We start from the raw sequence: 13835 nt of genomic DNA on the forward strand, positions 1-13835 counted from the left end.
TGTTTTAATGGCATTAATGAAATTTAATTTGGACTATGCGTTTGTTTGACCATTGGCAAATTGGGAGTGGGGCGATACAATATAACTCTGTGTCATCACAGTTTGAGAAAACACTTCACCATTAATGGTTCTCAGAAAATCTTCTGTTTTATTTATAACTGTGTTCTTTGTAGGGTTGGATGATTTATCTAGATTTGCTTTTATTGAGAAATATTCATTGCTTTTATTTAAACAACATTTTATTTGTTTTTCAGTTGAGCTTGAGAAACGTATCGACTTTGAGTTGAGGGAGGGCCTGGTGGAAAGCCGCTATTGGTCAGCAGTGACATCACACACAGCCTATTGGTGCTCCCATGATGTGGCTCTGTTTCTCCTAACTTTTATGTACAGACCAAATGAAATGAATGATAGGGCACAGGACATCCTTGAATCATAACACACACACACACACACACACACACACACACACACACATGCCACCATTCTATTTACAATAGTTGGTAACACTTTATATTACAACACGCAATGTACCGCGTAATTAACCAAATTTACAGCGTACCTATTTGTAACAACAAAGTACCTCTACAGCACGTACTTGTAGGTATAAGGGAACAATATGGTAAGTTTGGGGTAATAGGGGGGTAAGAATATGGAAAATTATAAATTATTTATACTCTAAGTATTTTATAACTACAGGGTACTTATTTTAATATTACTGGTATGCAGGCTATCACTTAGGCAAGTCTATGGGGTAATTATGTATTGATTTTTTAATGACTTTATTGTGAATTTTTCATATTCGCTATACCTGATGAAATTATATTGTATACAGTCGATGTCTACGAGCCACATCGGCAAATAAAATAGAACAGCACATCAGTTTAAATTTAGTAGCCTATATTACTGATATGCTTTTAATAACAAAAGTCCAGCTAATTTAATGTGGTTATCTGTGTTTTAAGGCAGGTACAATAAAAATAGCAACTGATTTCCTATTTACCAGGTAACTCTAACATTAAGGAATACTTGAAGTGGTGCTTTGCAATCGGATATGCTTGACTCTAAAACTCTTGTTAAAAACGTTTTATTTCAAATGACACAATAATGACCACAAAGCAGCACGGTATTTGTTAATTTTTAATATGTGTTATCATTGTTAGAATAAACTTTGCAAATAGAAGCATTTTAGGCAAATATTATTAATGCAACATCAAACCAAAGTGAAACAACAGCAGACGGTTATCCAGCAAAGTACAACATGAAGCGAAATAAGACTATGGGAGAACTATAATCGAAAGTGATCATCCCTATGCCCTTTTCCCTTTGAAGATCAGATCTCTTGATGTATAAACTCTAGAGAAAGTTGGGGAATATTGTTTCATAGTGTGGCTAATTAAAATACACTTGGTGAATAGAGCCATAAAATACAGCGTTTTTTTCTGTTTATTTGGATTTACGGTTTATGCAACATCCCCTTCGCAAAGTGCCTTTCAAGGGCGCAAAAACGGCATTTGGAATTCACCCTACATGTGTATGATGTGTACTGCGCAGGTGTAGGGCACGCGTGAAATATCTTTACTGAGGGTTTAAAAACTTTCTACACTGTGGAGTACGGCTGCGAGTGATGTGAGCAGGATCCGCACGCTGGATAAGGTTACTGGTTTTGTTAATAGATGACGTGTTTCAAACAATGTTTTTTCAAGAAAGTTGCCAGCTAACGTTAGCATCAGGTTAGCTAGCATATACGTTAGCCTAAAGTTAACAATAACTGGCTCAGAAAACTCAGTTTCTGTCAAGGCACAGCGAAGAAACATTTACTGAAGACTTAGATTTATTTTAACAGCATTTGTGAGACGACATCAACTCAACATACGAGGCACTGGTGGATAAGAAGACCAACAGAGGAAGCCAAGCCAACGAAAAATTGTCACGACTTTTTATTTGAAATAAATGTTAATAAATGTTGACTTAAATGTAGTGTTGTAAAGATGTTTAGAAATAAGTTGTTTTTAAAATAAAAATCACAATATTGTGTATGTTTATGGTATTTACCCTATAACTGCATTTCTAATAAGAGGTGAACAAAGCACCACTATATTTTAAAGCCCTAAATCTAATAGTTTCCTCGTAAATACACAGTTCAAGGGGGTAACAACCGGCACTTTAATTTACAGCCCGCAATGGTAAGAGTTACCTGGTAAATACACAGTACAAGGGGGTAACAAGCCCCACTTTAATTTACAGCCCGTAAAGGTAAGAGTAACCTGATAAGTACACAGTACATGGGGGTAACAAGGGCCCCTTTAATTTACAGCCCGCAAAGACAAAAGCAGAGGTGGAAAGAGTAATAAAATATTGTACTCAAGTAAAAGTAAAGTTACTTTAATAATATTTTACTTAAGTAAAAGTACAGTTACTGGTCTAAAAATCTACTCAAGTAAAAGTAAGTCATTTTAACTTTACTCTGAGTAAAAGTTACTTTTTTTTACAGCGGGGAAAGGTGAAGGATTCTAGTATAGTTTAAAAAGGACAAGGGAATATAATTCTTAAACTAGTTGTTTTTAATTGTAGTAAGATCTTTACAATTAAAGTGCAATAACAAAAAGTGAATAAAATAAAAAGCTTTTTTAAACTAAGAAACATTTATGGAATTGTTTAATGATTTTTACATGCGAGTTATGCACTTTTGAAGCAAAAATAATATGAGGTCAGCAGCTAGTAAATACAATCACTATAGTAAGGTTGTAATTGATGTATGGCTGGTAAAATACATTATTTTATCAAACTATAGTTTAAATGAGCATAGAATGAGATGAGTGCCATGGCTATACTTTTATCCTTTACACATTTATTGTCTTCTAGCTTCCCTGGGTACCTGATGTCTAAGACGTTTATTCTTCTTTCACTCTCTCTCCCTCTCTCTCTCTCTCTCTCACACACACTCTCTCTCTCTCGCTCTTTCTCTCTCTGCAATGCCTAATGACCTGCGCATTCTCGAGGCATTCTGAAGTTGTGTTTGACTTGACGCGAAGCTGCTAGACCTCGGAAGATATAAAAAAGCGTTGTGCAAATGAGCGGTAAAAACCCGGTCGGCAATTCCGTACTCAAGAGCATTCCTTTCATATGAAAGAAACAATCGGTTCGCGTCAGTGGAAAGTGGTCGCTTAAATATGGCCAGGGGTTTCTTTCATTAGAATTGAATTGAGGCGGGTCTGCATTAGCACGCGCCTGTCTCGTCCTTCTCTATGGTTCTTTTTGCGCGTTCCCCTGCCCATCAATCAATCATCCGTGGCGCATCTTTATCACCTTGCTTTTTGTACATTTTTTTTACTCTGTAACGGATATGATTTAAAATGTAGCGAAGTACAATACTTTAAACAAAACATATTTAAGTAAAAATAAAAGTACAGATTTTTAAATCTACTCAAAAAAGTAAAAGTACACAAAAAACTAATCAATTACAGTAACGTGAGTAAATGTAGTTCGTTACTTTCCACCTCTGGGTAAAAGTTACCTGGTTAATACACATAATAAGGGGTAACAAGCGCCGCTTTAATTTCCAGCCTGTAAGTAACCTGGTAGCTACTGGTAGACCCATAAAAAATAATAGCAACCTCCTTGATCTGTATATGTATACAGGTTGCTATTATTTTTTATTGTACTTGCTTTAAAACACAAATAACCTAATTCAAGCAGCTGTACTTTTGCTATATTATTAAACAGTAGGGGTGTGATGAGACACTTAATCCACGAGACGAGACGAAACACGAGATTGGGTTCACGAGACGAGACGATATTTTTACAGTTTTTAAGAAACCCTCAATGATAAAATAAATGAATAAGGAACTGAAATCACATTATTTTTAAATGTTTAAACTAATCAAGGACTGGCCCTAACGATTATTTTGCTAACTGATAATGAAGTAATTTGTTATTTTGGGGTAATAAAAATAGACCCAAGTGAGCAGTAGCATTTAAAATTACATAATAACGAAGATGCAATAATAATTGGTTCAAATAAAGTATTAAAACCAAGTTACATTAAACAACATTTTGTGGCCTATAACTAAAAAGCATTATGTATGTATTATAACAAATGCCTGCAGGGGGCGATAGAGGACTCGTTTCGCAGACGCTGTCTTCACTTTCACTTTCACTTTAGACGGAGAGAAACACTTATTTTAGTCAATCAATGTTTAAATCCATATTAATATTTAATATATGTCCATTTCCTTACACTAGAAATGATACAGCCACTGTCATTTTTTGAGCAAGAACATGCAGACATTAAATCATGTAACTCTGTGTGAGGGTTTAATCTGCTGAGACTTCACATCTGACACTGATCAACAGACAAACACAACGCGTCTCAGACTTCACCCAAGTTCACAAACGAACATTATTGGAAACCTAAACAAAAAAGCAAACGCAGTAAAAGACAAATATAATGCATGCACTGTAAAATGATCTAACAGAAAGCTGCATCCTCCGGAGGTCGCATATGCAGGCTGCAAACGTCATCGTATTTCAGATAATTAACTGAGCATTACATTCGCAAGTCGTGAGCATAATTACAACAAGTTGCGATTAACTAAATAATTACTAAACTTTATAATTGTTAATAGTCTCTAATAAGACAGTAATGAAGTAAATGCAGTTTAAAAATGCGACCTCCGAAGGATGCAGTCTTTTATTTGAGAAACGGCCAGCACCTGCACAAGAAATCTCGCGAGACACATGTAATCTCGCGAAACACATGTAATCTCGCGAGATCTCGTCACACCCCTATTAAACAGTCTGTCCCGAAATAAAAGTGATGTGCTGTTATATTTTATTTGCTGACGTGACTTGTAGATTGTATCGATTGTATACAATACACTCTCATCAGGTAAGTAATATGAAAAAATCAAAATAAAATTATAACAAAAAATCAATAGACCATATTACCCATAGAAATGTCATACATACCACGTAATATTATAATAGGTACCCTGTAGTTATAAAATACTTAGAGTATAAATAATGTATAATTTTACAGATTTTTACCTCCTTATTACCCCAAACTCTCCATATTGTTTCCTTATACCTATCAGTACATACTAAAGAGATACTCTGTTGTTACAAAAAGGTACGCTGTAAATTCGGAATTACGCGGTACATTACAGTTCGTAATATAAAGTGTTACCAAATAGTTTGTAAAACAAGTTAGCAGACCTTGTTCACTGTGCATAGTTTTTTTTAACATCTTCATTTAGTAGCACACTAATGAAATGGACCCAAACACCTTTATATCCTCCTAAAAATGAATAATTTTTCACATTGATAAATAAAACAACCCTAGTTTTTGCAAGTTAGACATTATGAACAATATTTCAGATCTCAATTTTAAAAATGTGTAGTTCATTTGAACTCATATGTAAGAAAATATGGTTGTACAGTGCTGCTGACAAACGTTTGCACAGCGAGAAGGTTGTTTGAGGAATTCATCAGATATGAATTGTTTGCCTATTTTTTAAAGATTCTATAATAAATTAAGCAACATTGTAATATTGAGTTGATAGTCAACAGGAGGATTACACACAGGCCGATCATTCAAGAGATAACTTAAGAAGAATTACCATCAAAAAGCTGCATAAAGACATATACAGTCCTGGAACAAGTTCTCATTTTCTGTTTACACCTTAAAGCATTAGTCGGTTCTTTAAACTCGCATGATAGGCACAGGAATTTACTGCATATTTAAATGCACTTTTTATTATAACCAAATTAAAGTACAGTTTATGTTATGCTTTAACATGCATGAAAGATAATTCTGGATGTTTTTTCTATTGAGGCTGTTAGAAGAGTTACCTTAACATCTTCATTAAAAATTCTTGTGACATTCTTTTATGTCTGTGATATGCAGCTGCAACTATATTACTTTACTGTGACCTATTACATTTATGTAAAGCTGCTTTGAAACAATTGACTTTTGTGAAAAGCGCTATATAAATACAATTGAATTGAATTGAATTATTACAGCACTAGAGAACCATAGCTACAATGACCATGTTACCATTGTTTTTTTTTGTTATTTCCATTTTTTATTTCTTGATTTTGTTACAATAATCCTATGGCTTTACAATGATAAAAGCTCTTAACATTTCTCCTCACCTGACATCCTTTAAATGTGCCAATAAATCGAATAATGATGTAGATCTTTATTACCAGGCCTGTACAGAGGAAATATCTATATTATGTGCATTTAACCAAACTGGACTCTATTTAACTGAATAAAAAGCTGTTCCACCTTTATGAACCTTGTGTTTTTCATTAAAATTGATATTGACCACCTGCTCTGAGTCTCATTCTCTAACTTATTTTATCAAATAAAATTTATGGGAGTGCCTGCTGCAATGGACTGCTCATCTGTCCAGGGTGCCTGTGGCCCAAGATAGGACATGATTGGATGGAGTTATCATGGGGATCAACTGGTGTATCCACAGTTTATTGTTAATCCCTGATAATCCCAAAAAAAATCTAATTACTACATTTAAATGCATTTCTAATGAGCTTTTCGTACAATTTTGTATGGCAGCAAAGTAGTAATGGGGTCAGTGTTGCGAGACAGAGCTGATGATTTCCAGCCCAAAAACAAAACCCTGTCCAAAATGTTTGATTAAACAAACACACATGTGCTTTACTAGACTGTTTCAAAATAACTGTTTAATTAGTAGCCTATATATTACTTCATATTCCTTTTATATAGACATGTGTGCTTGCTTTGGAAATTGGTTTACAGTAATGTGAGTGTCAATGACAGAAGACAACGGAGACAGATGTATATAAAATATAACAGAGTTAATTGAATGATATGAAATAAATGCAGAATAGTGGTGAATATAGATGATCTCCAGAGGGGAACCACAGACACACAGACACACTGGGGAAGAGGTAATCCAGATAATGATGATGATGATGATGACGGTGTTCCGGAGAAGTTCTGAAAGGCACATATGTTAGAGAGTCAGGTAATCACAGGAACAGAAGCGTACTTGTGACGAGACCGGACGATGACTGTTTGTTTGTGACTGGTATTTAAAGTAAAGTAAAGTAAAGACTTGATGAGCGGTGACAGGTGCAGCTGATTAGTATTCTGGTGATGGTGATCTGTGTTGATGAGGGGTGTGTGTAGAAGGACCTGGCAAATCCGTGACAGTACCCCCTCGAGGGTCCGCTCCCGAGGACCCTTGCTCTAGAACGCAGAGGAGGACGGCCTCTGGGTCTGGGAGCTGGTTTGTCCGGATGAGCTTGATGGAAATCGTTGAGCAGTTCTGGGTCCAGGATGTCATCACGAGGAACCCAGGGGCCTCATTTATCAACAGTGCGTAGAAAATGTTCTATATTTGTGCCTACGAATGAAATTTAGAATGTGCCTAAGTACAAAAAAAATCGGGATTTATCAAACGTGCGCACGGGGTTCGTACGCACATCAGTAAGTAATCCTTGATGATAAATCCCACTTGTTCTTAAGCACTATGCTCGTGCACGTTCATGGTCATTTGCATTCCGAAATGCCTCCAATGAACCATATATGGTGACAACACCTCCCGTTATAAGTCACGTGGCTTTGCTTTTTCCCTCATCGCAATAAATGGCAAAGAAAGCGTAAAATAGGAACTTTACAGACACAGAAATTGAGTTACTGGTGGATGAGGTTAATAACACATCTGTTTGGTTCACTTAGTACGGGAGGAATGACTAACAAAAGAAAACAAATCTGCATGGGAACATGTTACCAGTGAGTTTAATTCCGTTGGGTATGAGAACACTTCTAGAAATAAAAAAGTGGTTTGACATTAAATTATCAGCCAAAAAAAAAAACGCGTCACAGCACACCGACGTGAAATCTGTAGAAGGACAGACAATGACAGAACTTTCCTTGGACAGCCGCATAACCAGCATCATCGGCGCAATCTCTGAAAACGCGCTCCCGGCGGAATGGATGATTTGCCAAGTCTTCCAATAATGCAAGATAAGCCACTGTGTCAAGCATTTGACGGAGCTTTCTAATATAGGGTTAGACACTAATTTCATTAATTAACTTCAACACTGATTTGCAGTTACTTTATTAACAGTAATCATTTTTAACACCTTGGGGTGGATAATAAATAGGCAAAGTGTTCTTTTAACGCTGGGGATGGACGGTCCTGTGTAGTATCGCTATTCTACCACTAGATGCTCTGCGTACGCATACTCCGAGGTGTGCGTATATTTACACACATTTCTACGTATAAGTACAATTTGATAAATTCCACACTTTGAGTAAAACTGTTCCTACGGACACTTTACGCACACTTCTGTTCGTACGCACCCTTGATAAATGAGGCCCCAGGATCTCTCTTCTGGTCGAGATGTGACCATGGACGATGAGGGACAGGAAGAGGACGTAGTTTTCCATGGGGTAAATGTCTTGGGGTTTTCGCCATTGCGCATTCCTTACACCCCATCACGAACCTTCTGATGTCTTCAGCCATATTAGACCACCAGAAGCAATGTTTAAGCAGCGAGAGGGTTTGTTTTTGAGTGGAGTTGTGAGCTTTGGTGATGAGTGATGTTCTATGTTGCAAGGGTACATACTTTATACCTGGGGGACAGCCCGGCCGAACATTAGTAGTTTCGGGAATCTCATCTTCCTGACTCCAGTCTATGGGGCACACGAATACCTTTTCGGGTAGAATGGTTTCTGGAGGAGAGAGATCTTCATCTGCAATGAATATCCTTGACAATGCATCAGCTTAACAGTTTTTAGTACCTGGGCGATAGGAAATGATCAAATGGAAACGAGTGAAGAAGAGAGCCCACCTGGCTTGTCTTGGATTCAACCTTTTTGCCTCACGGAGATACTGAAGGTTTTTGTGATCTGTCAACACCGTGAATGGATGACGTGCACCTTCAAACTAGTGACGCCACGCTTCGAGAGCCAGTTTGATTGGCAACAACTCCCGATCACCGGTGTCATAATTCTTCTCCGCCGGGCTGAACTTGTGACAATAGTAAGCACAAGGACGGACGTCAGATGTTTTCCCCTGCTGCTGAGATAAGACCGCTCCGACACCTGTTGATGATGCATCCACTTCTACAATGAAAGGTTTATTAGGGTTTGGATGAACTAGAATGGGTGCTTCACAAAAGGTTTTCTTCAACAATTGAAAAGCATTAGCAGTATCATCATTCCAAGGCAAAACTTTAGGTTTACCTTTTAAGGCAGATGTCAGGGGAGTCACAATTTGGCTGAAGTTCTTAATGAATCTCTGGTAAAAGTTTGCAAAGCCTAGAAATCTCTGCAATTCTTTTACCGTTTTGGGTTGGGGCCAGGTTTTTATTGCTGCTACCTTTCCCTCGTCCATACTCACTCCGTGAGATGAGACATTTCCGAGGAATTGGATTTCTGACCGATGGAATTCACATTTTTCCGCTTTGACGAAGAGTGAGTGTTGGCGAAGTCTTTGTAGTACCTCCTTTACATGTTGTACATGAATCTTGGGATCACTGGAATACATCAAAATGTCATCAATATAGACAATTACGAACTGATGAAGAAAGTCTCTGAAAATGGTATGCATAAAGTCGTGGAATACAGAAGGAGCGTTTACTAGACCATATGGCATCACCAAGTATTCCCACTGACCAGTAGGGGTTACGAAAGCGGTCTTCCATTCATCACCGGCTCGAATCCTGACCAGATTGTATGCACTTCTTAGATCGAGTTTGGTTAAGATAGTTGCCCCACGGAGTTGTTCTAGTGCAGTTAGAACGAGAGGAAGAGGGTAGCGAAACTTACAAGTGATGTTATTGAGGCCACGGTAGTCGATACAGGGTCGGAGACCCCCGTCCTTCTTGGTCATGAAGACAAATGGAGAAGCAGCAGGGGAGATGGACGGTTGTATGTGCCCTAGTTCTAAAGCCTCCGCGATGTATTTTTCCATGGCTTCCTGTTCTGGTATGGATAGTGAATAGATTTTACCTTTAGGTACTGGTTCACCCAGGAGGAGGTCAATCGCACGGTCCCATGGCCGGTGAGGTGGTAGTCTGGAAGCTCTCTTGGGACAAAAGACATCCTCAAATTCCTTGTATTCTGGAGGAATAGATACGGAAACATTTTTGTTAGGGCTTTCAATGAAGGTGCTGCATACCTGAAGTTTTTCAAGAGGATGATGAGGTTTTGGAATATTTGGGAAAAATCTTGGGAAACAATGGTCACTCCAGCATTTAATTTCTCCTGTGTCCCAAGAGAGCTCCGGATGGTGTTCTATCAGCCATGGTCTTCCAAGAATCACATCCGCGGTGGAATTCTCCAGGACCAGAAATTGTATTCTCTCCTGATGTAGGATTCCCACTGTCAGAGTGATTTCCCCAGATCGTTGTCGGATATCTGAGCAGTTAAGGGGTCTTCCGGTGACTGACTGTACCTTTAATTTTTGCTCGATGGATTCTTTCTTGATGTTGTACTGTCTACATAACTGGGAAGAGATGAAGTTCCCTGCCGACCCTGAATCAAGGAGTGCAAACACTATAATGGAGACATTACGGTAGGATAATTTCACCTTTGTGGTAAGAGGTGTGTAAATATGCTTTTCTGGCTGGACAGTACTCACCAACGCCCGGGGTGGACAGATGGGACATTTGGAGATGAGGTGTCCTTTACTGGCACATTTTAATGCGGCGTTGTCTCTCTGACAGTGGGATGCGAGTGGAATCCAACTGCATAGGTTCTGGTCCTGGAGGGGACGGTTCTGGTGAGCGGTAGAGTGCAAACTGAGCGGGATTACAAGCAAGCATACGGTTTTCAGTTTGGATCGCTCTTTGGAAAAAAGTTTCGAGCCCAATACTATCGTCAAAAGCTGCCAATTGTAGTCAAAGATTAGCTTTTAAACTGTTTCGGTAGGTAGTTATGAGTGCTTGTTCATCCCAACCACTAGCTGCCGCTAGCGTGCAAAAACGTAAAGAAAACTCTGCTGCCGATTCTTTACGTTGTTTAATATTGTAAAGTTCATCACAGATGGAGTTGTCACCTACTGGAAATCCGAAAACTTCCCGAAAATGCTCACTAAAGGCTTGGTAGGAGTGGAGAATGGATCCATCTTGTTCTTGGATGGAGACTGCCCAGTGAAGTGCTTTTCCCGGAAGTAGAGACATGAAAGCTATTTTACTGCTGTCTGTGGGGAAACGATTAGGTTGCATCTCAAAGATAAGTTCACATTGCAATAGAAATCCTTTGCACTCACTCGCTTCACCAGAGAATGGATTTGGATGGGCCATGGGAACTGTGTTTACGGTAGCCTGAGGAGGAGCAGTGGTCTGGTGTGTCTGTAGCAATTCGGTGCGTATCGTGTCCACAAGGCTCTGGAAAGCGTCCTGTTGAGACATAGTTGTATTTGTTGGTCCAGTCAATGACAGAAGACAATGGAGACAGATGTATATAAAATATAACAGAGTTTATTGAATGATATGAAATAAATGCAGAATAGTGGTGAATATAGATGATCTCCAGAGGGGAACCACAGACACACTGGGGAAGAGGTAATCCTGATGATGATGATGATGATGTTCAGGATAAGTTCTGAAAAGACATATGTTAGAGAGTCAGGTAATCACAGTAACAGAAGCGTACTTGTGACGAGACCAGACAATGACTGTTTGTTTGTGACTGGTATTTAAAGTGAAGACTTGATGAGGGGTGACAGGTGCAGCTGATTAGTATTCTGGTGATGGTGATCTGTGTTGATGAGGGGTGTGTGTAGAAGGACCTGGCAAATCCGTGACAGTGACTGATCTTACTGGCAGGGGTTGGGAGGAGATGATGGAAAATTTGAGCAATGAATGGCTTGCTTCTCCTGCTTTCACAACAGAAAATCATATTTTAGTTTATCAAGTTGTCTGTTATCCTTAGAAATGTAATACAGGTGTATCAGTATCCTAAAACTTTTCTAAAATGAAACCCTTGGCAGTTGCCGACTTGCATTAACGCTATATTAGGCCACTTTATTTTTGATGAAACATAGGCTACAGATCAGCATTGATGAATCCTACTTTAGATCCTCATGTGCAAAATGTTTTTATTATTGTGTTTTTAAGTAAATTTCTAATAATTTATTTACATAATCATTTTATAATCATTAGTTCATAATCATTATCCATATAATTGTTTATTTGATTATTCAATGTTATTTTTATTATCATTTTTATCATTATATTATTGTCTGTTCATTTGTATTGTCTATTCTGTCAGGATGTGGCTGGAAACCACTGAACTTTATTATACAAACAGAAAAACAAAAACCCACGATGGGGCAAAAACCAACATAAACACAAGATATGCAAAAACACTCAGAGAACTAGACTTAACTATATTTAAAATTAGACAATGAACTGGACAAAACTAATTTGAAATATAGCTGCAAGCAGCAATCCCGGGGTCAAGCCAAGGGCACAGAAAGATGTAAAATTGAGTTTGGATAAGCATTTTAAAGAACCTAGGTAAACCAAATGATTTCAGATGAAAAAACGCCAAAGTAATCAACAAAAATAATCTATTTTCTTGTCTACTGTAATCGTACTTCTGTTATTGACAGTCATGGAACATTAGAGCACCGAAGGACATGTGAGTGATGTTGGCAGAGTTGGAGAGAAAGAGCTCTTGCAAAAACGGTTTATAAGGTATTCTCATTAGTTGCTAGAGAGTAAATTGACATCCACCAGTGATTATAGTCCAAGCCATAAAAGGAATAATTCATGATGACTAATGGTTTTAGATGTGTTGTTGCAGTAGTTTTAGGCAAAAATAGCAAAAAATAAACCACTAGGTGGCGCTATGACAAAATCGTGCATGCGACCTCAAATCATGACTGCGTTACATCTAGCTAGATGTATACACTTTAGTTTAGTGAAGAAACAGTTGTATGACCATAGGACTTGCTTGATATCACAGGTTTTGTTCAAATATGAGGCCAACTAGTGGTGCAAGAATACATTTTTTTTTGTGTGGCCTCAGACTCTGCTCATATATCAGCGTATCAAATCTGGTGTAAAAATCACATTTTGTTGCGGAGTTATAACTATTAATGTGTAAAAAAACACAAGCACTCGTCTTACCACTAGGTGGCGCTGCGGTGAAACTGGGCATGCACTCTCAGTTTCTGACTGGCATCACAAGTACCAAGTGTCGTGTCAATAGGCTTAAGTTTGGATAAGATACAGCCTCAAATCCGTTTATTAACACTCTACGTAAAATTTGTTGATGCGGTTTACAAAAACAGATTGGCGAATCGACATGAATTCCATTACTTTTTGGCTCGAGGGTCTGTAGATGCTACATACCGATTTTCTTGACAATTGGGCAAAAGATCTAGGACGAGTTCGCAAAAGTAGGTTTTATGAATAATTAAAAATGGCGGAAAGATTTTCATGACGGAAAATGCTGCATATGGTCCAGTCAAATTGTCTTGAGGCAAAGAATCAGAGAAAACAAGAATTTTGTTTCTAGGACTTATGGATCAGAAGTTCCCTTTCAATACGGTTCACTTCACATTGCGTCAGTTGCTGACGCTATGGGGAAACTCCTGTTTACTCCGCGATTGAAGCCTATTGGTTAACGTCGGTAAAACCTCTCGCTGCTCCGAAGAAGAAGAAGCCTTACTCGCCGTCAACACAAGCCCTGCAGTGGTATCCAGGCCTAGCGTCTTCCCCTGCCGCTTTCCGGCTTAGAACCGGGCGGCCGCCCGGTAAGATCAATATTTTTAATATAAAGCTATAAGCTTAAAGAGCAGGCACTGTTGTAATAGCGTCCAGCACAG

General features: G+C 38.4%; 1 protein-coding gene across 2 annotated transcripts in view; it reads left to right on the top strand.

Moving 5' to 3' along the window:
* The window catches only part of ddhd1b (DDHD domain containing 1b), a 336751-nt gene that overhangs the window by 257625 nt on the left and 65291 nt on the right, over positions 1–13835 (top strand). The window contains exon 13 of one of the 2 annotated variants that reach the window (XM_065263706.1): positions 255–5852. The exons of the other annotated variant lie outside the window; for it this stretch is intronic. Within the exon in view, the coding sequence (XP_065119778.1) occupies positions 255–436 (182 nt within the window). The 3' untranslated portion in view covers positions 437–5852. Of the gene's footprint in view, positions 1–254; positions 5853–13835 lie in introns of those variants that run through there. 2 annotated transcript variants of the gene reach the window in all.

Source organism: Paramisgurnus dabryanus, chromosome 12 (genome assembly GCF_030506205.2).
Source record: "Paramisgurnus dabryanus chromosome 12, PD_genome_1.1, whole genome shotgun sequence".
NCBI lineage: Eukaryota > Metazoa > Chordata > Actinopteri > Cypriniformes > Cobitidae > Paramisgurnus > Paramisgurnus dabryanus.